At 42.2% G+C, this 25927-nt stretch overlaps 2 protein-coding genes across 9 annotated transcripts in view; one reads left to right on the top strand and one right to left on the bottom strand.

The window, feature by feature from the left end:
• TRAPPC8 (trafficking protein particle complex subunit 8) overlaps positions 1-481 on the bottom strand; it is a 54243-nt gene extending 53762 nt beyond the window's left edge. For all 8 annotated transcript variants that reach the window (XM_080611576.1, XM_080611581.1, XM_080611582.1 and 5 more), the window contains exon 1: positions 5-481. In XM_080611576.1, the coding sequence (XP_080467702.1) occupies positions 5-161 (157 nt within the window). In that variant the 5' untranslated portion in view covers positions 162-481. The remainder of the gene's footprint in view (positions 1-4) is intronic.
• RNF125 (ring finger protein 125) lies at positions 333-24183 on the top strand (the record flags this gene model as incomplete). Its single annotated transcript, XM_080609702.1, is given in 6 exon segments — positions 333-687; positions 15700-15793; positions 19500-19590; positions 21855-21962; positions 23992-24009; positions 24013-24183. Coding segments are annotated over 6 exon segments (738 nt in total). The 3' UTR covers positions 24085-24183.
• Between the last annotated feature and the right edge of the window lie 1744 nt (positions 24184-25927).

Below are 25927 nucleotides of genomic sequence, written 5' to 3' on the forward strand. Positions count from 1 at the left end.
CGACCTTCCGAGGTGAGGCGGCAGAAGGGCTTCACCAGCTCGGCGAAGCTCAGGTTGTTCTTGCGGGTGAGCCTCTCCGCCTCCTCGCTGCACAGCGCGGCCACCAAGGGCACGAACGAGTCCTGGATGAACTCCTGCACCGACTGCACGCACTGGGCCATCTCCGCCGCCACCACCCGAGACGCCCAGCCGGCCGCGCCACCTTCCTCCGCTCTTCTCCGCCCGGCCCCCCGGCTCCCCTTTCCCTGCCCCTGTCCGCCTGCCGGTGCCTCTCCGCGGCGTCCGCCGCCTAGCTCCGACCACCGACCGCTCAACAACCGGCTAGCACCGCCATGTTGCGCCTTAACCGAGCCCCTCGGGTAGCGCCCGCTCCCGGCGGTCCCCGCGCTCACTCATGTGATTGGCCGAAGGGGCGGGGCCGCGCCGGGGCGCGCACGGGCGGAAGCGGCCGAGAAGGGGGAGATGACGGTGGCCGGGCTGGGGTGCGGTTGTGTGTTCTCCTCCGCCCCCCGGAGGCTGTTGGTGCGTTCCGAGGGGTTGGGTGCGAGGAGCCGCTTCCAATGTCCTCCACCGGCCTGAGGTGGGCGGTGGCTGCTTCGCCGGGGGATCCCGCTGACGCCGGGGAGTGGGTTTGCGGCAGGCCGAGGGCTGGCATTTGGCCTCCGCTGCCGGCCGCTGCGCTGCCCAGTAAAGTCCCTTGGGGCTGGGCGCCGGCGCCGGCAAAAGTAAAGAATTGTTTGGAGGTTCCTCTAGCAGACCGGTCACTGCTGAATTGGGATATATCAGCCTTCCAGTACCTAAAGGGGGCCTATAGGAAATCTGGAGAGGGACGTTTCACAAGGGCATGGGGTGACAGCCCAAGGGGGAACGGCTTTAAGCTCGCAGAGGGTAGATTTAAATTAGATATTACGAAGAAATTCTTAATTATAAGGGTATTGAGGCACTGGCACAGGTTGCCCGGAGAAGCTGTGGCTGCCCCATCCCTGGCAGTGTTCAAGGCCAGGTTGAACGGGGAACCTGGTCTAGTGGAAGGTGTCCTTGCCCATGGCAAGGGGTTGGAACTGGGTGAGTTTTAAGGTCCCTTCCAACCCAAAATAAGTCTGAGTCTTACTGTATGCAGGAAATTAATACAAAACAGCTTCATTTTGAAGATTCCCCTACTAAAGTATTTGTAACTTGAGTGAGGAAGTGACATGGAAGGGAGACTACAGGGATGATCGATGACAATTAAGAATGAGTAATTTTTAATACTTTCTTTACAAATACAGAGTGCTGTAGTAGGGTTGGGTCACACTGCGTCAAGGGAAGGTCCTTAGGACAGGACTTGTAAACATCACAGAAAAGCCCTTATGTCTTTGGAAATCAAGGCTTCAGAAGTCTGTAACAGCGCATGATTTCAACAGTAGAGTTTGGAAATCATTAGCCAATTTCTGAGTATTAGGACTATCATCAGCAGGAAGTTTTTACAAATTACTGAAGTGAGGCAGGTGAGTACAGGAGAGAGCTTATTCTAAGAGAAGACTTGAGATCACTGCTTCCTAAATGCAACTGTCAGAGGCAGAGATGTTATTATTGCTTAGATTCAATGGGAGATCACACATTTTTCAGATGCATGATTTACCAAGGCATAAGAAGCTAAGCCTCATTATTTCTTCCATTGCCAGAAGTACAGTTCGATTAGTGCAACTAATTTCCATGGTAAATCTCCATGAGTAAGAACCTTAAAAAAAAAAAAAAAAAAGGTTCTTTTTATAGTTGATATTACAGAATTAACACTAATTAATCCTAATTGAAAACTAAATAAAACTCAGAAAAATAATATCTAGTGGTCCTCCCTAACAAATTCGTAATTTGGAGATTAGTGTTAACATATTCATCTATATTAATTGGGCCAGCAGCTTCGTCTGAGGATGAAAAAAATTAGTTATTACTTCAATGTAAGAAAAAAACCCCAATAGGCCATATAAGTTGCTGTTTTTCAGGATTGAGTCCTATGAATGTAATCCAAAAGCTGGTAAATATTGCAGGAAAAAATATTTTGGCTTTGATAGTTGTTTAGAACAAGGTGAAGGCCAACATTCTGCATTTATGGTTTATCCACATTTGGAAGTTCCCCAGAGCTATTCCAAAATGTTCTCACAGGTTTTGTAAAGTATGACCTCCACATGGGCACTTCGGAGCAACAGTGCTTCTGCCCCATTCCTCTTAATCCGTTATTTCCAAACAGTGCACTACATCTGGTACACAGTACACTGCATCTGGTAGGTTGAAGTGGATCAGAAGTCTGGATCCTGTTCATTCATGACTTGACATTAAAAATTACTTTAAAATTCTGACCATCATTATGCATTTCTGGCAGAGATTCAGTTTTTTTATTCAAATTTCTGGCAGAGATTAAAATTTCATGTGGCTATTAGCAATCTTTGGTAGCCACTACAGAGTGAGAAATTGTTCATTTGTATTGTAAGTACATTGGGTTTTTTAATTAGAGCAGCTTTGCATTCTAAACTTACATCTCTTTACTTAAAATTTATTCTCTGTGTATGAAAACATGTTGTGCACATTCTCTTTTTACCCAGTACTAGGAATTTTGATCTCTCATGTTCTCTCCCAGTATGACACTGTTCGAAGGCCTGGTTCTGGCACACTGCTTTCCTGTAGCTCTAGTGGCTCATGGGCTGTGCTGTCCCACGACAAGGTAGTGTTTTCCCGTGACTGGGAATCTTTGATGCAGCCTCTGACTTGCCTGCCCTACTAAGGAGGGATAAACAACACTGTAGCTCAGGGTATTGTATCCCAGATCTGTTGCTAAAAATGGTGTAGTCAAAGAGGATTCAAGTATCTTTACAAGGCAGAAGTCACATTAGAAGGAATATAATATATCATTGGGAATTACATTTATCATTCCCAAGCTTGTCAATGTGTGCACAAAGTGTTGCTTTCAAAGTCTGACAGTGTACAAATAGATAGGACAGATAGTGTACAGGAGTCGTGAATCCATGCTTTAGCCATGTGAATTATTTAACTGAAAATACTGTATTTTACAGAGAAAGAGATGGATTAAAGGAAACAGCAGGTGAACAGAAGTGAGATCGTAGTGTGGGTGTGACAGGGGAGGCCTAGTCAGAGGGAATAGAAAAAGAGAGCAAATAGTGAGAAAGTGTCTTCAGTAGACAAGTACAAAAACTCACTGAGACAGAAAAATATATCTACTGTTTCAATTAAAACCATGGCTGTAAAATTTGGATGTAAAAGTGCTTAGCCATTACCCCTTTGCTGCTGCTTTTCTGCTGCCAAGCATGCCTTTTCACTCCCTCAGGCTGGAAGCTTCCTGATCTTACAAGGTCTGTGATTCCTTTCTGCAGATCACTGAGCCAGAGAGCCAGAGCTTTCTGCTGAACTGAGCTACTGCTGAAGAAGTTTATCTGAAAGGTTTTTTCATTTTGCCTTTTTTTTTTTCCCCCACCTAGTAATAAAATAATACTTGTTGTGTAGGTTTAAGATTAAAAAGAATATGGAGTTGCATATGCTGCAGTCTGAAATGCATGCTTTCACTTGCAGTTATTCAAATATGGAACATGTCTGTTTCTCTGTAAGATTGTTACAGGTTAAATTAATCCTTGAAAGTTTACATCATGGACTCCCACCTTCCTGCAGACTTCAAGGGCACATGTGAGGTTTTGCTCAGTTCAAGCCTCTGCAGAGTTACAGAAGCAATGTTTTGCACAGCAATTCACTCCAGCATAACTTGTAGTGAGATTTGAAGATTTAGCTACAAGAATGCAAGAAGCTACATGTGGAGGGGAGGGAGAGCTGGTTGGTTGAGAGTTTTTTTAATAAACAACAGTGATACACGAACAAATCATTTCAAGTTAGGTACCAGTATAAATTGACAGCCAATTAGCTGTCATGTGGTAACTTCTCCAGGTTAATCCATGACACTGATGTCTCAGCTGTTGGATTTGCTTATGGCCTTCAAAGCCTCCTTACAATGTGATCTTCTGTTAGCTGTTCTGCACAAGCATCACTGGTATGGCAGATGAATTGCTGCCAGAGCAAGGCTGTGGTCCCTGCATTCTGGCATGCATGGGTAGCCCTGAGTTTCACTACCTTCCATAGATCAGGAAAAGCTCATAAAATGCCCTTCTTCAGCTTGTAGAACAAACAAAAAACAGCACACAGAGACAGAAGAAAGAACATCCAGTGCTGAATTAACATACATTTTCCCCAAAAAATAGAAAAATAACAATTCTGAAGGAAGATTTTACACAGCAAGGTAGTAAGAACTGTGCCAGCAGCCTCAAGTATGTACCAAGTCCATATATACCAAGGCCGTGGTGGCTGGAACACAGCCCAAGTGATCCCCTGACTCTCTTTAGCCACTGTATCACTGACTGAAGCAGAAGGACAGATCTGAGAATGCAAGGGCTAAACAGTAAGGTTTGCCCAGACATGCCTCCAGGTGGGTCATAAAGAGGAGTAGATGGCAGCAGATAGTCAATATCCAGCTCTTCTGAATCAATGGGACACTCTCACTGCAAACTCAGGATCCCAATGCCTTTGACGGACATGGGAATGCTTGGTCATGCAGGTCTCCTTCCAGGCATGATAATACAGCTCCTCCTGAGAACAGCTCCCGGTGCCTACAAAAACCTAGGAAGAGCTGGTAGTTCTTGATTCTGCTCTGGGTGGGAATTCCAAGCAATAGTTCTCTAGAACATCTCTTTTGCTCCCCATAAAAGCAGCCATCTGCCACTCCTCTGACTCAGCCCAGGATTAACAGCAATCTTATTCTTTACTGGTATTGCCACAAGGCACTTAGGAGCCTCTTTTTATTAACAGATGTAAACCTAAAAAGACTCCGTAAGAGTCAATGTAAGTTTTTTGTAAAAATATGAGGCTTGCACATAACAGAAGAGAGAAGGAAGTAGAAAAAGAAAGGAAGGAAAGCAAGCAGGTCCAAGCTCAGTTCCAGAGGCCTAGAGAGTGGTATGATTCTCACTTTCCTTGTAAGAAAAGCTCACTCTCTCACACACACACTCTCTCTCACACTTTCCTTTCCTTTTCCTCATGACCTCAAGGGACTTCTACCTTAAATCAGTCACTGTTGCTGTACATTTCTTTAAACTGTAGTTGGATAATCTTCCAGATTCTGTGCGGGGCTTTGTCAGAGGAATTCCTGGGAGCATTGCCCCCACTTGGTGAAGCTGAGTCACTAAATTAACAAAGGACTGACTGATTCTCAGTATGTAGGCACCATTTGAAATCATTTCCTCAAACCAGTTTAATTCTTGCAGTCTTAGTCACATGCAGAAGCCCTACACATATCAGCATGTGTACTGGCGCATGTGGCTTAGTATATGGGTAGTACACAGCTTCAACTTACAGGTTATCAGAAGCAAGTAGGTACATGTCACATGAATGCAAGGCAAGTCCTAGTTATTGTATACATACACAGAAGTGTAGTTTCATTTACAAAAAATTGACAGTAAGTTAGATCATACCATGCTGTGTATGAAAACTGACCTGATAAATCACTGCAAGGCTATTTATGAGCACACTGCACCGGCAGCACAACACTGGGGCGGGAGCTGGGTTTCATGCCAAGGTGGGCCTGTTGCCCATGAAAGCCGCGGCTACCAGCCAGGACAGATGCCCCCACCACTCCAAGCCACCACTGGCATGGACATGAGTAAGATTGAGAAGCTATTATGTCCTTGTGTTATTTTTAATGTAGTCTGGTTTGATTGTGGTTTAGAACCAGATGCAATATTTCATCCGTATGAATTTTCGTTACTCATGTCCACAAAGAAGCTGCAAATTCTCATGTTACCTGTGAAAGCTGTTTTGTTAAAAGATCTGAGATAATGAATTTACAAATTGTTGCTATTCAGTTACATTTAAGTGTTTTGAGTCAAATGGCAATGTGCTTAATGGAGAGAAACTTGCAAAGACATCTTCATATTACATTTATCCCATCTTTTTTCTTAAAATGGAATCGTGGCATGTTATTATTATATTCAACTGGATTTTCTCTTCTGCTTTTCAACATATTTAAGTAATTACTCTTGGAGACAGAAGGATAAGATGAAAATGAGCCAAACAGAATATTCTCATTTAGCAATCAACATTTTCCTGGCTCACAAGAAGTATTTTTCCTAGTTTTTTAGTTACATAAATAAAGTACTACGTAGTGCAAAGTCATGCAATAATAATAAAATGCCTTGGGATGATAACATCACGGTTTTCCATTGTTCACCAGATATTACTCCAGGGGATAAAATCAATTTGAGATTTCCTGTCTTTACTATGATTAGAATCACCTCTGTCTTCCCACAAACAGATTTCTTTTACCTCATTTAAGAGAGCAAAGCAAAAAGACTAAATAAGTTTTTCCTCATTTTTTAAAGAAATTCAGTCTTTGAATCAACAGTGCAGATTTTCTTTGCAAAGAGTACTCCAATGCACTATAAACAAATACAAAGGCCATCTCAAACTTTCTAGAATTTAACAGTCGCAATAATCAAGTAGATGCAATTGACCTACCACACCACAGGCTGAGTGAATAGAAAGACATTTTTCCATGCAAAAAGGCATGAGAAATAATGTTTCTAAACCAATTCTGTTACTTGGGTTCTAATTAATAGAATTTACAATATTCCTAGAAATTCCCCTGTTCAGATTCCCTGTGACCATAAATTGTCAGGGATGGCAAAAAAATTAAATAAATATGAAGAGTAGGAGAAAAGCAAAAGAGAAATACATTCGTTCTGTGTATGCAGAGTTTAGGGAAAGATGAAAGAGCCCAAATAGCACATAAAATCTATGGGGTTTACTCAGTTTAATCATTCTTTCAACTCCAGTGTTTGCTGAATAAAATCAGCAACCAAAATAACTATTGAGCTGGGCGTTTCTATTTATCTTAGGAGACATCATGTGGATGTCTACTTAAGGGAATAGTTTCACAAGTAATGGAAGCCAACTTAAGGCCCCAATTACTGACAAAAAAGAAAAAGCAGTTCCACCCTCCCCAGCTGCTCTCCACTTCGTGCAACCACTTTGTACCTCCATTAAGTCTTTCTCAGCTGGTGGACACATAGTCACCTGGAGCAATGAACTAATACATCTGAAAATTAACCATATTTTTAAGAAGTGTTGCAGCTTACCACTTGGCCAAACCTGCACAAGAAGGAGAAAGGACCAGTGGCTTCAGGCAGGAGACAGGACTGGCCCTTTCAAAGGAAGCCTGCGCTGTGAGTGACATCAGCCATCTGCAAAACCACCATAGAGGTGATCCACCCAATGTTCCTTAGCGTGAACTGGACCTGCAGGGGCAATATGCAGGATATAACTGGCAGCTTTAGTTTGCATGAGAAACGTGCTTGCTCACTGCACTTTGGGCTCATATGAAGGAATGGATTTAGATGTAACCGAACTAGAAAATGCTTTTACTTGGACACAGATACTGCAGTCCAGCTGCTAACAGGAGTCCAGTCCACAAGCCAGAAAGCATCAGCTGTTCCAGTCTACAAAATCTACTCCTTTTAGGATGCACTACTTGCTAATGGAAACATAGCCATGTTTTTTACCTTCTCTCAGCTCCATTTTGCGGGTAACTTCAGTCGTCTGCTACTATCTGCACTGAAAGCAGCAGAGCTGCTTCCTCAGTAATGACTAGGCAAAGGGCTGACAACAGGGAAGCAAAAAGCATGTAATTTTGTTTATTGAGATAAATTATTATGCACTAAGTTTCCTGCTGAATGTAAGAAATACTACTTTTATTCTGCAATATCATTCACCTTCTCAATTGCTGCATTATCATTTGAGCATAGAGGAATCAATTCTGATCTAGATAATACCAGGATACACTGAATTTAGTGTGCAAAACTATCTTCACCAAACACCAAAGTATCTTCGTACATCATGAAAGTCATCATATACTCCTCAGCTGAGATTGGCAAAGAGGTGTAGTGCCTCTACTCTGAGTATGGTCTGTGTAGCTATCCCGGTTTTGAGCAATTTAAAGGTTTTGTGATAGCTCGCTGCTGCTTTCTCTCCTGCTCATGCTAGCCCTGGGGCCTCATTTAGCTCTGGTTCATATTCCAAAAGCCCAGCCTGGTGGAGCAAGCTGTCTAGATCCCTCAGCTAGCCACCAGCTCAGGCCTGCTAGTCCCTTTCCGGGGGGGTTAGTTCCTTCAGGGGGAAATACACTGTAGGTACAAAAAAAGAAAACCAATTTACTCATTACAAATAATTTCTACTTAAAATTGATCAGGAAAGCAGTGAGTTCTACCGGTCAGGCAATACTACATGAAAAAGCAATAGGAAATCCTAGGAAGCTAAGCTGGCAGACATGGGTTACTAGCTTGCAAAGAAACAGTGGGGGGAAAAAAACACACCCGTGTTCAAAGCTGGACCTAGAAGGGCAATACTGTGAGGAAAAATCATTGGACCCAAATCTCCATTAGATGAAGAGGACAGAGCAATGGTCTAAGGGCAAGTGAAGAACCGGCAGCAGGGAAGGCCCTTGTGGCTGTGGCAGGATTGTTAATGAATCTGTGTCGAAGCCACAGCTATAGATGGGATCGAAGCTGGAGGCAAATATAAGGAATGGAGAAGACAAAATAGGAAGGTTTTAAACTTATTTGGCTTTAAATAGATTATTTTCATGAATGTTGATAACAAAAAATAAATTTCAGACACTGTTTTTTCTCGTTGCTGCTTTTCTATGAAAGAAACATGAAATCTAAGTAGTTTCGTAAGTTAACCAAAGGATTTAAAACTTCTCTTAAAATGCTAACTAGTAAAGATATCTGTGCTTACATGGTTTATTATTTCAGCTGAATTCAGGAGGGTTTTTCCTGGGGGAACTCAATAGTTCCTCAAGGTACAAGCAGAAGTTGGAGATCAGACCGTGATCTTATAAAACCAGCTTCGTGGCAACACATGCTGTCACCAGGCAGCGTGTGCCTATTTCAACTGAGCTTACCCTGTTACTTAATATTATGACTTACTCTAACAAAGAGTAAAACATTCAGATTTTAGAAAGCTATACCAAATAATATCATGGTCAGATATGACTTTCTCATGTAATAGATTCATTAAAATCAGGTAAATAGATGAAGGGTCATCATGTATGAAAGGTTACTGAAACTGAAATTTGCAGTTCAAGGCAACAGCATTTGCTGTTACATGCATGCTCTAGTGTCTCCCTTTGGGAGTGGGAAATACTTGCCTCTTTTTGACTCTTACAAATGACAGGAAACTCAGACGAGGAAATGCTCTACAGTCTTAGCATTTTTAATTAGGACAAGGAGGAAAGGCAGCTCGGTGTCCATTTTTTTGGCCAGTCAACAAACATCTGTTGTTGTGCTTGAACATTTCAATTGTAAAACCATGGCTTATGCCTGGGTGGGGAAATGCTCTGTTGGTCAGCAGCAGTGTTCATTATATGCACACTCAGGTTACACACAGGGAAATGTACCCCAGATCCCCTGTGTCTCATCCTCTTCAATTATCCCCATCTCTCTATCCTTGTATTGCCCCTAGATTTACTAGGCTTGAATTTTCTTAGGCTTCATTTGGTAATTTTTATTCACATATTTATGATTGCTATCTACTTCTAACTATTGTCTTGCCATCCTTTTCGAGAAAGGGGTTTTAATAAAATTGTTCATTATAATATTTGTAATATTGTGGAACACTTACCTGTAACAGAGTCTTCTGATGCACACCCTGATTTTCAGTAATAACAGTAAGTTTTTCCCCTAATAGGATCTCAGATTTTCTTATTTCTTAACTAATTTTTTTTCTAGGAAACTGATCAGGCAGATGTAGACATCTGATTGTTTTTCTTTTATAACCTTTGCACTTAATTATCTTACAGTGGGTAATGTCCTTGTATCACATTAGATTATTAATTCAATGATATACAAAGAAATTAAATTTGGATATAACTGAGACCTAATTCTTAAACCAAGTGGCACCAAACATAACACATCAATAGGTAAAATTATTGCTCAGCCAGTGGCATGGTATTGCTACTTTGCTACTTTCTTTGTGATTTATTTGATACTAAAGGATACCAGTAACTGACAGAGGAAATCTGTTGACTTGATTTTGACTGACAAGATTTCACATGTGCTGGAACATACTTGGTTGCAGTTTCTATAACAATGCATGCTGCTGTCCCCATTTTTGTGGGTTATACTTAAGATGAGATCTAATTCTTCTTAGATCTGCTTTTTTTTTTTTGCTGTCCTGTTATCATTACATATTTGATTTGGCAAGTTAATAACATGACTGTAAAAGCTATTTATCTGAGATAATCATCATTGCCAAGTTTGTGCCCAGAAAATGGTGATATCTTTTCCCAAACCAAATCCATACGGAAATTTCCAAGAAAATCACTTTGACAGATTACTAGTTTTACTGCAGGCCAGATGCAAACTGAAGGATACTGAACTTGCTGGTGCTTTCATCTTGCAGCTGCCAAGTCTACTGCATTTCCTTTTTTATTTCTTCCTCAAAAGTGGGTCATACTTGACTTCACTTTTCTAAAAATGCTAAGTTACAGAAAATACACTGTATACTGGAAAATATAGACATGTATTGAGACATGCTCAGATATTAGATTTTCTGATTCTCTATTAAAATTTCCTCAATATTAAAGAAAAAAGCAATAATCTATCATAATAAAAAAGAGTGCCTGAAAGATATTGAAACCTATTCCAACTGTACCTAACAGAGCAGATACAACTTTCAGCCAAGTGAGAAAAACCTAGGCAGATCCCAATTAATTCTATGCATTCCTAAATGTATCATAAATTTTCCAGTATTTGTAGAAATAAGTGGGAATGCTACCTTTGTTCTTTGGGTGCTCACATACTTGGGGACACCCAGAAGAAATCTCCTTTTATTTTTTTTAATCACAGGCAAAAATAATGCAACAGCTGCTTTGTTATGTTGCTGTGACAGCTGCATTGAGGCCACTGTGTGATGTCTGTATATGTTCAACTCCTTCCAGGATTCTCCCTCGGCCTCAGCAGTCATTTCCACTGCTGGCAGAGAATCTCCATACATGGGGATGCATGACATGAGAGAACACGTCAAGAAAAAGCACAGCTTTGTGTCCGTAGCTCAGCAGTCCTTGGCACCTCAGCTTCCACTAACATCAGCCTATATGTGTGTCCATTGCCAACACAAAGACATGCCGCCTGCCTTCTACTGCCCTGTATTGTCATTTGCCTGGACATTCCCATCACAGCTATCAGAGTATGGGCTTATAATTTTTAGCCATTACATCCTTCCCTGTTTTCTTTGACCATTGTAGTTGACGGTCCATCATGCTGGCACAATCAACGTGGGCCATTGCTGTCCACATCTGAGAAAATGCCATCTCCAGTGCTGATGGAAATTTATTTAAATAGGAGGGAAAAGAAATGGACTTTAGCAATTTTCAGGGTCAATATCCTGAGATGCTTAGGTTTTATTTCATCTACCTGCACAGTTTTTGAGTTGTGTTTGTTAATTTGTTTTACTTGTTTAGATAGAATCATAGAATAGTTAGGGTTGAAAAGGACCTTAAGATCACCTAGTTCCAGCCCCCCTGCCATGGGCAGGGACACCCCACACTAAACCATGTCACCCAAGATTCTGTCCAACCTGGCCTTGAACACTGCCAGGGATGGAGCATTCACAACCTCCCTGGGCAACCCATTCCAGTGCCTCACCCACCTCAGTAAACTTCCCCTGTTTAAGTTTGAGCCCGTTACTCCTTGTCCTGTCACTACAGTCCCTAATGAAGAGTCCATCCCCAGCATCCTTGTAGGCCCCCTTCAGATACTGGAAGGCTGCTATGAGGTCTCCACGCAGCCTTCTCTTCTCCAGGCTGAACAGCCCCAGCTTTCTCAGCCTATCTTCATATGGGAGGTGCTCCAGTCCCCTGATCACCCTCGTGGCCCTCCTCTGGACTTGTTCCAACAGTTCCATGTCCTTTTTATGTTGAGGACACCAGAACTGCACACAATACTCCAAGTGAGGTCTCACAAGAGCAGAACAGAGGGGCAGGATCACCTCCTTTGACTTGCTGGTCACGTTCCTTTTGATGCAGCCCAGGATACGGTTGGCTTTCTGGGCTGCGAGCGCACACTGAAGCCGGCTCATGTTCATTTTCTCATTGACCAACACCCCCAAGTCCTTCTCCGCAGGGCTGCTCTGAATCTCTTCTCTGCCCAGCCTGTAGCTGTGCCTGGGATTGCTCCGACCCAGGTGTAGGACCTTGCACTTGGCATGGTTAAACTTCATGAGGTTGGCATCAGCCCACCTCACAAGCGTGTCAAGGTCCCTCTGGATGGCATCCCTTCCCTCCAGCGTATCAACCGAACCACACAGCTTGGTGTCATTGGCAAACTTGCTGAGGGCGCACTCAATCCCACTGTCCATGTCACCGACAAAGATGTTGAACAAGACCGGTCCCAACACCTATCCCTGAGGGACACCACTCATTACACGTCTCCAGCCGGACATCGAGACATTGATCACAACTCTCTGCATGTGGCCATCCAGCCAGTTCTTTATCCACCGAGTGGTTCACCCATCAAATTGATGTCTCTCCAATTTAGAGATAAAGATGTCATGTGGGACAGTGTCAAAGGCTTTGCACAAGTCCAGGTAGATGACGTCAACTGCTCTGCCCCTGTCCATCCGTTTCGTAGCCCCATCATAGAAGGCCACCAAATTGGTCAGGCAGGATTTCCCCTTAGTGAAGCCATGCTGGCTGTCACCAACCACCTCCTTGTTTTTCATGTGCCTTAGCATGCCTTCCAGGAGAATCTGCTCTGAGATTTGGCCAGACACGGAGGTGAGACTGACTGGTCTGTAATTCCCCGGGTCATCCATCCATCCTTCTCCAGATCCAGGATAGCCTGTTCTCCCGATAGCTTCCGGAGGGGGCCTACGTTGTCCCTAGTGTGTCTTTTATCCACTATGTGCCTATAGAATCCCTTCCTGTTATCCTTAACATCCCTAGCCAAGTTTAATTCTAACTGGGCCTTAGCTTTCCTAAGCTGGTCCCTAGCTTCCTGGACAACATCCCTGTATCCTCCCCAGACCACCTGTCCTTGCTTCCACCTTCTATAAGCCTCTTTTTTCCTTTGAATTTTCCTCAGCAGCTCCTTATCCATCCAAGGAGCTCTCCTGCTGCACTTCCTTCTAGTTGGGATGCAACACTCCTGAGCTTGTAGTAGGTGATCCTTGAATATCAATCAACAGTCTTGGGTCCCCCTGCCCTCTAGGGCTAAATCCCATGGAACCTTACTAAGCAGGTTCCTGAAGAGGCCAAAGTCTGCTCTCTTGAAGTCCAGGGCAGTGAGCTTGCTGCACGCTCTTCTCACTGTCCTGAGGATCTCGAATTTGACCATCTTGTGATCGCTGCATCCAAGGCTGCCCTGGAGCATCACATTTCCAATGAGCCCTTCCCTGTTGGTGAGCACGAGGTCAAGCATGGCACCTCTCCTTGTCAGCTCCTCTATTACTTGCAGAAGGAAGTTGTCTTCCACACAATTGAGGAACCTCCTGGATTGCTTGTGCCGGGCCGTACCGTTCCTCCAACAGATGTCAGGGTGGTTGAAGTCCTCCATGAGAACAAGGGCCTGTGAGCGTGAGGCTTTTCCTATCTGTCTGTAGAATGCTTCATCCACAGGTTCCTCTTGATCTGGCGATCTGTAACAGATCCCCACAATAATGTCCCCCATCGCTGTTCTCCCTTTAACCCTGACCCACAAACTCTCTGTTGACTGCTCACCCGTCCCCAGACAGAGTTCCATACTCTCCAGCCTATCCCTAACATAAATAGCAACTCCCCCTCCCTGCCTGCCAGGCCTGTCTTTTCTAAAGAGCCTGTAACCTTCCATTCCAACACTCCAGTCATAGGAGCCATCCCACCATGTTTCTGTGATGCCTACTATATCACACCCCCGTAGACATGCACACATCTCTAATTCCTCTTGTTTGTTCCCCATGCTACGGGCGTTCGTATAGAGGCATCTGAGCCGAGCTCCAAAGGAAGCTGGCTCATTTGCTGGAGCAGCTGGAATATCTCTACATTTCTCCAAGCATTTATTATAGGTGCTGGCAACTGACTGGGTGTGTTGGGATGGAACGATGCCCCCCTCCCCCAACACATCTAGTTAAAAGCAACCTTGACCAGTCTGGCAAGCCTCCTACCAAAACCGCTCTTCCTCTTCTTTATCAGCGCAGCTCCACCAGCCCCCAGTAGACCTGGCCTACAAACTTGGGTCCTGTGTTCAAGACACCCAAACCCCTGACTATGGCACCACCCTTTTAACCATTTATTAACCTGGCCAATCCTCCTAGCTTTTTTAAGGTCCTCCCCTGTATCCTGGAGAATTGATGAAAAGACTATCTGAGCTCCAGAGCCCCTAACCACCAGTGAGAGAATAAAGCAGAGTGATACACTGGGGTAAGGGTGGAGGGGTTTTTGTTGTTGATACACTGGGGTAAGGGTGGAGGGGTTTTTGTTGTTGAACCTGAAATTCTTGGAAATTGTTTTTATATTCAACTGAACAAATCTCTGACTAATAGCAAAAGACTACTTGTGTATAATGCATGAGTATAGTTGTTCTCGATCAATCCTTGTGTCCTTTCTGTTAACTCCTTTTCTGGCTACTGACAGTTTTAGGGGGAGGGTAAACACACTGGCCAAGGGTAATCTGGTTTTATATTTGTGACAAAGAGGGGAAAGCTCTCAGCGTGCATGAACCTTGGACAGGGTTATTTATAGAAGACTCACCAGTTCCTCAGGGGAAAAAAGAAACCTTTTCCACCCTGTCTAAAGTACAGGAATAATCTAAGTTAAAACCTGCCCGAGGGCAAACAATGTGTAACCATTCAGAGTTTATCCTTGGACAGGGAGCATGTTGGGTCTTGGCTGTACTCTCTTTGTGCTTTGTTTAATCATTTATACTTCTGTGAAGTAACAGCAAAATACCCCCTTCTGTCTGATTTAGGCTCTGATTATATTTTACATGGCTCTGTGAAGCTATATATGAAGAAGGCTTCCAAAGAAGAGATTACATCTGAAATCCTCCTATAGATCAATCACAGGCTGTTAAGCATGCTAGAAATGCTGTCATAGAGTGCACTGGCAAGCTTAGCAAGTTATTTTACAGTGTCTTAAGAAGGTTTTGCCTTGGCTTCTGACCCCACTCGTCTACTGTAGCACAGCTGGCGGGGACAATGTGAATACAAGACTTAGCAGCTCTGGTGTAAAGGTTAGCACTTTAGCAACAGGGAAAGCAGGTGGATTTTCACTAAAATGCCAAACTGAATAGAAATATCTGAGCAATAAGGACATGATTCTTTCTGCTGGGCTGGAAGGTTGGGAAAGGAGTCAGAAGGAAAGATGGGTAACCTTCAACAGAGGGGTAGCACAGGAGGGTAAATGGCAACATCCTAAATTGCACAGCATGACCACCAGTACTAGCTGGTTTGACCACAGTGATATATGGTTTCAGGTACCTTTCTTCTAGAAGCTACTGCATTTAAATCTCCAGGCAGAACTGGCAAAACAGAAGATGTTGTAATAAGGCTTTGAACTAGAAAATATTCAGAGCAATGTATTACAGTGAATGTGTCATGGTATAAAACATAACAAGCTGCTGCTTCTCATTGCTTAAGTATGTCTGAGTGAAATGAGAGCTCATTTAAAAACTTGTGAAAAATATATAGAAAAATATGGACCTGTACAGGAGCTTGGAGATGCTGTAACAAGGTAGACCTCGGTGTTGATGACGTTATAAAAGCACTTTTGAGTTTGTTATCCCAACATAGTAAAGTCAAACTGGTAGAAGAATTGTCTGGTTCAGTTTTTTTTGGGTTTTTTTGCTGAAGGAGGAGTAATTGGAACTTGCTTCTGTTTCATAGAATTCAACATGAATCCTTCCCTAATATTTTAAAATAATAATACTCAAATAGTACTTAAAAAGAACACTGTTTTGTGCGTGTGTCTGACTACACTACTACTAGTATTTTACATGCAGTTAGTATGATTTGGATAGAATTTAGCTCTATGTGATGCGTTTTGTAGAAAAAACTGTATTTTGACAAGCCAGCAGTTTTTCCTATTTTTCTTGGGGCAGAATTATGTTTACTTCCTAATAAAACTCCTTGGAAAATGTTGATTATATTTCCAGAATGAATAAAACAAATAATAAACTAACTGTAACTGTCTCTTTTCTAATAATATGTTTTTCAGAAATAGTTTTGAATTGAGAACACTGACAGCTTTTCTTATTTATATACTTACAGTATGTAGAGAGAATTCTTTGTCCCTTTCATTCTCTTTCAGGGCAGGACCTGTTAGAGCAACTGATGAGATATGTAGCAATTATAGAATCACAGAATCACAGAATCCCAAGGGTTGGAAGGACCTCAAAAGATCATCTAGTCCAACCCCTCTGCAAGAGCAGGGTAACCTAGAGTACATCACATAGGAACTTGTCCAGCTGGGCCTTGAATATCTCCAACGTAGGAGACTCCACTACCCCCCTGGGCAACCTGTTCCAGTGCTCTGTCACTCTCACAGTAAAGAAGTTTTTCCTGATGTTCACATGGAACCTCCTATGCTCCAGTTTACACCCATTGCCCCTTGTCCTATCACCGGACATCACTGAAAAAAGCCTAGCTCCATCATCCTGACACTCACCCTTTACATATTTGTAAACATTGATGAGGTCACCCCTCAGTCTCCTCTTCTCCAAGCTAAAGAGACCCAGCTCCCTCAGCCTCTCCTCATAAGGGAGATGCTCCACTCCCTTAATCATCTTAGTCGCCCTGCACTGGACTCTCTCCAGCAGGTCCCTGTCCTTCTTGAACTGAGGGGCCCAGAACTGGACACAATATTCCAGATGCGGCCTCACCAAGGCAGAGTAGAGGGGGAGGAGAACCTCTCTTGACCTACTGACCACACCCTTTCTAATGCACCTTAGGATGCCATTGGCCTTCTTGGCCACAAGGGCACATTGCTGGCTCATGGTCATCCTCCCATCCACCATGACCCCCAGGTCCCTTTCCCCTTCACTACTTTCTAGCAGGTCAACCCCCAACCTGTACTGGTACATGGGGTTGTTCTTCCCCAGATGCAAGACTCTACACTTGCCCTTGTTGAATTTCATCAAGTTTCTCCCCGCCCAACTCTCCAGCCTGTCCAGGTCTCGCTGAATGGCAACACAGCCTTCTGGCGTGTCAGCCACTCCTCCCAGTTTAGTGTCATCAGCGAACTTGCTGAGGGTACATTCAGTTCCCTCATCCAGGTCGTTGATGAAAATATTAAACAGCACTGATCCCAGCATCGACCCCTGAGGGACTCCACTAGTCACAGACCTCCAGCTAGATTCTGCCCCATTGACCACAACTCTCTGCCTTCTTCCTTTCAACCAGTTCTTGATCCACCTCATTACCTGTTCATCAAGCCCACACTTCCTTAGCTTATCTATGAGGATGCTGTGGGAGACAGTATCAAATGCCTTACTGAAATCAAGAAAAACCACATCTACCACTCTTCCATCATCCATCCACCTAGTTACCTCCTCACAGAAGGCTGTAAGGTGGGTCAAACATGACTTCCCCTTGGTAAAACCATGTTGGCTACTCTTAATGACCCCCTCATCCTTGATATGTCTAGAGATGGTGTCAAAAATAAGTTGTTCCACCACCTTTTCAGGGATGGAGGTAAGGCTGACCGGTCTATAATTACCCGTGTCCTCCTTCTTGCCCTTCTTATAGACTGGCATGACACTAGCCATCCTCCAATCCTCAGGGACCTCTCATGTTTCCCACGACTTACCAAAGATGATGGAGAGTGACCTAGCAATGACCTCCGCCAGCTCCCTCAGCACCTGTGGGTGTATTCCATCCGGACCCATCAATTTATAGATGTCCAGATTGCTTAACTGATCCCTAACCCAATCCTCATCTATCAAAGCAAACTCCTCCTTTATCCTGACTCCTTCTGGGGCTATAGGAATCTGGCCCCCCTGGGGAGAGTCTGCAGGAGTAAAGACAGAGGCTAAGAAGGCATTCAGCACCTCTGCCTTCTTTATATCCTCTCTCTCCAGGGCACCCACCTTGTTCAGCAGTGGGCCTATATTGCCTCTTGTGTTAGTTTTATCCGCTATGTATTTGAAGAAACCCTTTCTATTGTCCTTAACCCGACTTGCAAGATTAAGTTCCAAGGAGGCCTTAGCTGTCCTAATTGCCTCCCTACATCCTCTAACAGCTGTCCTATATTCCTCCCAGGTGGCCAGCCCCTCCTTCCATAATCCATAGATTCTCTTTTTCCACATGAGTTTGCCCAGCAGTTCCTTGTTTAACCATGCTGGTCTCCTGGCTCCCTTACTTGATTTCCTACCCATTGGGACACTCTGATTCTGAGCTTGGAAGAAGTGGTCCTTGAATGCTGACCAACTATCTTAAGCCCCTTTACCACCTAGTACCCTTTCCCATGAGACTTCCCTTAGCAATTGATTGAAGAGGCCAAAGTTGGCCCTTTGGAAATCCAGAATTGTGGCCTTGCTAGGTATTCTATTCCTCCCACACAGGATCTTACACTCCACCATCTCATGGTCACTGCAGCCAGGGTTGCCATTGACCATCACCACTTCAACCAGACCCTCCTTGTTGGTGAGTACTAGATCCAGCAGCGCTCCTCTCCTAGTTGGTTTGTCCACCATTTGCATTAAGAATGACTGAGGACTTGAAGTTCAATGACCTTTAATTTTGTCCAGTAATGATAAGGAGCAATTTTGATATCATTATTTAAATGCTTTTTTATTTATGCAATATAAAGTCTCTATACCCTTTGCTATTTGAATTTCTAAATGACACATTATTCAGGTTGCTTGCTCAGGAGACATGTCTCCTTAACAGTTACTGTTCTTCTGATGCTCAGAAAAACTTGAACATTTATCCACACACATTTGAAAACTGCACTAACCTGAAAACAGTGTCTCCACCATGCAACAAGCCCATACCCTGTACTGAAACCTAGGAATTCTCTATGAGAGGGTTTCAGTGAGAGCTCCTGAGAATTGCTAGTTTGGTCATGCATCTCCAAGCATATCATAACAATTAAATGATGCTTTTATCAAATGTTCATAGTTGTAGTGTCCAGTATTTTCATCTGTTCTTCTCAGAGGTCATGGTTTTGTTAAGATGCTTTTCTGGATCAGTATTCTGACATGCCGGCACAGTTCTATACAGTTCACAGTGTCCATTAGCAAGGCTGACCTTTCACCAGCATAGCATACATCACACGTGGCCACATAAGCATACACCCATGCCACATTTTATCTACGGCAAAAGAAGATCCTAATGATACCTGGCCAGAGAAATCTAAATATGTCTATTATTGCTTGTAGTACTAAAAATGTATAAGTTATATATTCATCCACTAACAATATATGACCTCTTTTTCCCAGATATTCCTGTCCTTATTGCCAGTGTGAAATAGATGAGGATGAGCTAATCAACCACTGTCTCAATTACCACAGACGGGAAGGGAGAGCAGTGGTAATGTACGTAAGTATATATTTTAGTGAATTCACATGTTAAACTGATTAATTCTAGCAAGTATTACTCCTAGGAGATAATAGACGAAGAGAAAGTATATTAATTGTTTAATTGGTTTTGACAGTGGAGGAGAAACTTACCTATATTTATTCCCTCTCCCCATCTCTCACAAACGTGCGTATGCACGTAATATTTAAAATATTAGCACTTCTATCACTGTGAGTGCTGGTAGGAGCACTGAAAATGGTGTAGAAGTCTGATGATGGATACAACAAAGCTATGTTCAGCCAAGACAACAAGCATTATTAGGTTCAGTGGTTTGCCTGCTTTTAAATCCCGAATGTGCTATTTCTACTGCACTAACTCATATTTATGTGCAGCATTTGCTGTGTATTCTCACCTGCGTTTTGAGGTTATAACTCAAGAACTGCTTATGTGACCTTATATAGCAGTCTGTCATAGTGAGGTTTTTAATTTCTTGGGTTTGGTCTCTTTTTTGTTGTTTTGGTTTTGATTTTCTTTCTTTTTTAAGTTAAGATCACTTCACATTAAACAGCTTCATTCTGAAGGTACACGGAGGCTGTGAAGTCTTACTGTGACACTGTTTGCAGGACTGAGGTCCACAGAGTGTAGACTCACATCTTGACAAATGTAATTTGCTTCCCTGATCATTATCGCCAAGTCTAGCATCTTGCAGAAGAGGTGTTTTAGAGAGATTACAGACTGAAGGACTTGTAGACAAATCAACTAATGCCCCCATTTCCTGCAGTGGGTGGGAAGGAGGAAACTTGCTCTCTTCCCTTTTACTTTGCAGGTTAGTTTTCACCACTAACTTGGAGCAAGAGCTCCAAGTAAATTAAAGGAAGCATTCACTCAGTATATATTAATGGTTTAATGTATAACATTTTGCCAAATTTTGTATTTTTCAGAATAGGCTTTCTATTTACTTTGGTCAACTGAAGTAATTGTTAATAACTTGTATGACAACTATCAGTCTATAAGGTCTTAATTTTTCATTCAGGGTGAATTCATCAATAGCTGTATTGTGTAGCTGTAGGGCAGAATTAAGCCTTAAAACTTAGAAAATTACTATTTGCTTAATTCAGAGTTATATATACAAGCTGATCCTTAGAGACTCATGAGTAATATGCATTATACAGCCTGTTGCACGTTTCTTTGAAAATGTAAAAAACAATATTCAGAATTGTTTGCCTACAAATAATGTAGAAATTATGACCAGGGAAATGAAACTGTGATATTTTAAGTCATACTGGTTTCATAACTTCTTTAGTTGGTTTATGAACTGTAGACACTATATGGTTAATACAAAGCAAAGAGAGGGAACATGCTGAGAGGTGCACTTCATTGTTTGCTACTGATACACGGACCCTTCCATTTAGTTCTGAAATACCACTGAAATAACTGCTTCAGGATTTCAAGAGTACCTGAAAAAGGGACTTGGCACAGCTGTTTCAACCTTTTTGTTTCAAACTTAGAATAAACACATCAGACTTCTAGCTCTAAGGAAGGCATAAGATTTTTTGGCACATTGTATCGTAATGTTCGTTACCATAATATGTCATAAAGGTTCTTTTAGTCTACACATAATTTATTCTCACATGCTGTATCTCATGATAATAGTGTTATTGGCATAGACAGTGTTCTCATGATGCTTGAAAAAATAAGTGTTGCAGCAACTGCAACTTTTGTATTACAGAGAATTCACAGGAAGTAATTCAGCTTATCTTTTGATGAATGGTTTTAGGCAGTTCTGTTGTAGGCACACAGATGAATTGTTATGTCAACCAGAGAAATACTGTATGTTTTTTGTAGCACTTCATCATCCAAACAGTGGCTTGGATGATAAACAAATGGATTATTTGTTACTAGTTTCTTTTCTGAAGGATAAACAAATGGATACATGAATTGTTTGGATGAGAAACAAATTTTGTATTGGATAAAACAAATGCTTTTGTATGACTGTTCTGTTGCCGCTAGAAAGGAATCTATTAACCATCATATCTATACAGGTTGACAGTCCTTGGAATGTCTGCAGACATGAATTACACAGTAGGGATTAGCATAATTGATAAGTGATCTGAAAGTGTGCTGTGCCTAGAAGTATTCATCTTGCTCAAAGAATGCCATTTGGCCATAACTGATCCACTAATTTCACATTTCTGGTTCTTTTTAAAACACTGATAATATTTCTTCTGTAAGACCTCCAAGATGAAAACTGAATACTTCCTCACACTTATTTATAGTGCTGTCCAATTTGTTGTTTAACACCTGGGAGAGATCCAAGCTATTTCAGCAGAAATTTTATAAGGCATCTTCGGCTCATACATACACTCCATTTTGAAAACTACATAGTAACAGTATTTGCAAACTACTGGGCTTGATTTCTTTATGTGTATCTTCTTCCACATCTTTTACAATCAACAAGTCATGAATACATAGCATAGTCTAGTACTCAAAGGTGCCAGCTTACAGATTCTGTCTTCTGTTCTGTTGCTGTCTAATGGCAGGACAAGTGAAAGGTACTTCTTTACCTCATTTCTTAGAAAGTATCATGCATCTGATTCATAAATGACCTGGGGTCATAGAATCGTAGAATAGTTAGGGTTGGAAAGGACCTTAAGATCATCTAGTTCCAACCCCCTTGCCATGGGCAGGGACACCTCACACTAAACCATGTCACCCAAGATTCTGTCCAACCTGGCCTTGAACACCCCCAGGGATGGAGCATTCACAACCTCCCTGGGCAACCCATTCCAGTGCCTCACCACCCTCACAGTAAAGAACTTCTTCCTTATATCCAATCTAAACTTCCCCTGTTTAAGTTTGAACCCGTTACCCCTTGCCCTGTCACTACAGTCCCTGATGAAGAGTCCATCCCCAGCATCCTTGTAGGCCCCCTTCAGATACTGGAAGGCTGCTATGAGGTCTCCACGCAGCCTTCTCTTCTGCAGGCTGAACAGCCCCAGCTTTCTCAGCCTATCTTCATATGGGAGGTGCTCCAGTCCCCTGATCACCCTTGTGGCCCTCCTCTGCACTTGTTCCAACAGTTCCATGTCCTTTTTACGTTGAGGACACCAGAACTGCACACAATACTCCAAGTGAGGTCTCACAAGAGCAGAACAGAGGGGCAGGATCAGCTCTTTCGACCTGCTGGTCACGCTCCTCTTGATGCAGCCCAGGATACGGTTGGCTTTCTGGGCTGCGAGCGCACACTGAAGCCGGCTTGACCAACACCCCCAAGTCCTTCTCTGCAGGGCTGCTCTGAATCTCTTCTCTGCCCAGCCTGTAGCTGTGCCTGGGATTGCTCCGACCCAGGTGTAGGACCTTGCACTTGGCATGGTTAAACTTCATCAGGTTGGCATCAGCCCACCTCACAAGCGTGTCAAGGTCCCTCTGGATGGCATCCCTTCCCTCCAGAGTATCAACCGAACCACACAGCTTGGTGTCATCGGCAAACTTGCTGAGGGTGCACTCAATCCCACTCTCCATGTCACCGACAAAGATGTTGAACAAGGCCGGGCCCAACACCGACCCCTGGGGGACACCACTTGTTACCGGTCTCCAATTGGACACGGAGCCATTGACCACAACTCTCTGCATGCGGCCATCCAGCCAATTCTATGTACTTTAAACGAAAGTTGCTTCAACAATCCATTTTTTTTCTACAAGAACCTAGGATGACACAGTTGTACTTCTGAAAGTGCTGCAGAGTGGGCTGTAAAATAGAAAATGCAGCACAAGCATTAACATGCTGTTAAGTTTCTCAAGAATATTAGTAAGTGTTTTTCTATATGTTTGCTCTAGACAAAGTCCCAAAGACAGATATAAACCATTATTTTTTCAAATGGTGTAAAGGCACTAAAGAAAATTAAGTCCAAAATGTCCAAATGGAGGGCAGGGGTGAAGAGCCATCTCAAAAGTTTGAGCATGTAATTCATGCACATGGCAGAAACAGACTTATGTATGATAGCACTTTAATGATAGCTCACCATATATAGCTTCACAAAGTATTGCTAAGATTTGAGTATTTATTTCTATATATAGTAATGTAAAATCCATCACCAAACTGGACTCTTTAATAAAGATTATTAGCATTCCTGGGTTTTGCATAGTCCCTGAATTAATCTGTTTCTGCATTTGACATTCTCAATTATTTCAAGTTTCATAATGATTCCTCTTGCTTTACATTGCAGTGTTTACTACTAAAGAATAGAAAGTTAGGCAGTAAACTTTAAGCACGGATGCAAACCCACTGGAACTAGTATTTTGTTAACTGGTAACTCAAGCAGTCAAAATTAGATCTATTAACACATGAGTTACTAGCTTGATAATCAATAAAATATCCTTCTTCTTTTTTTTTTTTTTTTTTTTTTCTTCCAAGGCATAGACACTGTTGGTTAAGTTCTTGTTGAAAGAGTTCTAGGTGGCTCATTCTTAGAATATGTGCATGTGATTCATCCAAACAGCACGTAAGGACTATTGCAGAAGAGTGGACGAACATGTTGTGTAGATAAATATGGTTATTAAAATTTAGCCTTTTACAATTAATGGATGAATGCATGAATTAATAAATTAAGGCATGAATCTTTTCTTTTTTTCTTAAGTGCTGTTTTGTTTTTAAATTATTTTAAATTAAATTTCAGTTTAAATTAAAATCGGGGGGGGGGGGATGGACTTACAAGATAAGGGTTGGTAAGTGAAAATTGCCTTGAAAGAACAGCAAGAAGGGAATATTAGGTTTATAGTAAAAAAATAGAAAACATTCCAAGAGAGTGACAGTGTCTTTTAACTAACGTGTATAACATAGTATTCTTACTATGTAAGTTAAATAATGTATATACAGTTTTTACATGTGCACTATAACATAGTAACTTCCAAAGATGATCTGTTTATTCATACATAGAAGCATGTACAGTGATTAAAGTAGCTTTAATCACATGGTAACACATTAACAAGGAAACTCCCAATAGGCTTTTAGGTCTTCACTAGTTTTTCTTGGAATCAGGAAGTGGCTCCTTTTTGGGAAGGGAAAGATTCAATGTTTCATGTGCATGGGAAAGTTGCTTTCCTTTCTCTTTAAGAACTGTCCTTGGGAATGAAAACTCCTCTGTCAGAAAGACAGGCAGTGAATGATCCAAAGGGTGGAATTTGTGGGAATATTTCAGTAACTAAAAAAAAAGTAATCTGGTCTGCCAGAGAAAAGTAGCCTGCACATCTAAAGAATGTATCGAGAACCTTTTATATATATGAAATAAGCTAACTCTATAGTAGTGTTGTCCTTAGTTTTGTCTATGACTGCAAGTGTTCTTTGTCAGTAGAGATACACCTGGCAAGAGCAAAAGATGTCCTTGCCCTTGCACACGGCACCTTCTGATCCCCCTGCAGTAACACAGCTCTTTCCCTTTCCCCTTCTGGCCATATCATCTTTGACTGCTCCCACAGAACAAATCCCTGCCCTTTTCATATTGGCAACGAGATGTGCTCTTCTTGCAGCAGGTTTGTCAAGAAAACAACCAAAATAATAGTTGTATAAAAAGAAGTTATAGAAAGTTACACAATAGCTGTGCAAAGGTGATCACTTTGCAGCTGTCCTCTGCAAAAAGCAAAATTTTATGAGCAGTACAGGTTTTCACTCTTGAGATTTCATTTCACAAACACATTTTATCATGAGGAATAAAAAGTTGGCAGGGCCATTGGTTTAATTTAATCTAAAAAATCTGATTTAAAATGCTTTCCTTCAAATAAATGTGTTCATAAACTTTAGCTGCCTGATTTCTCTTTACATGTTGTCTCTGTCAATGGCAAAAACTACACAAGATTTACAAGGCTTGTGCCAGGCTGTATACTGCTCCATGGCGTACTAGTTGTCAACTTCAAGGTCACAGCTTTATTAAAGGATCAAGATTTACAATAATGTTAGCAAAAGCATGAATGCCTTCCCACACACCTTTCTGTAGCTTACTTCTCTGAGGTCATCTGTGCAATTTCTCCCCCTGCCAAAAGCTACTAATCGATAAATACTGCTGTCTCCCGAACAAAGTTCAAATACACCTGTCATGTTCCTTTAGCAATAAATCTTTGCTTTTGTTTAACACCTGCCTTCAAAGAGCATAACCCTCTTTACCTGCAGTAATTAATCTCACAGCAACCTTATTGGGCGATTAAAAACTGTTCCCCTTTAACAGATTGAGAAATTGAGACATAAGGCCACAGTCTGAGGAAGGCCATGCTGCCTCTATCAGTAACACAAGGTAGCTGTGTAGCATCTGAACTGAGGCGTCTGTAATTTTTTCTTTTAATGCAATGCCACAACGTG

Source organism: Psittacula echo (assembly GCF_963264785.1).
Source record: "Psittacula echo genome assembly, chromosome: 2".
Lineage (NCBI taxonomy): Eukaryota > Metazoa > Chordata > Aves > Psittaciformes > Psittacidae > Psittacula > Psittacula echo.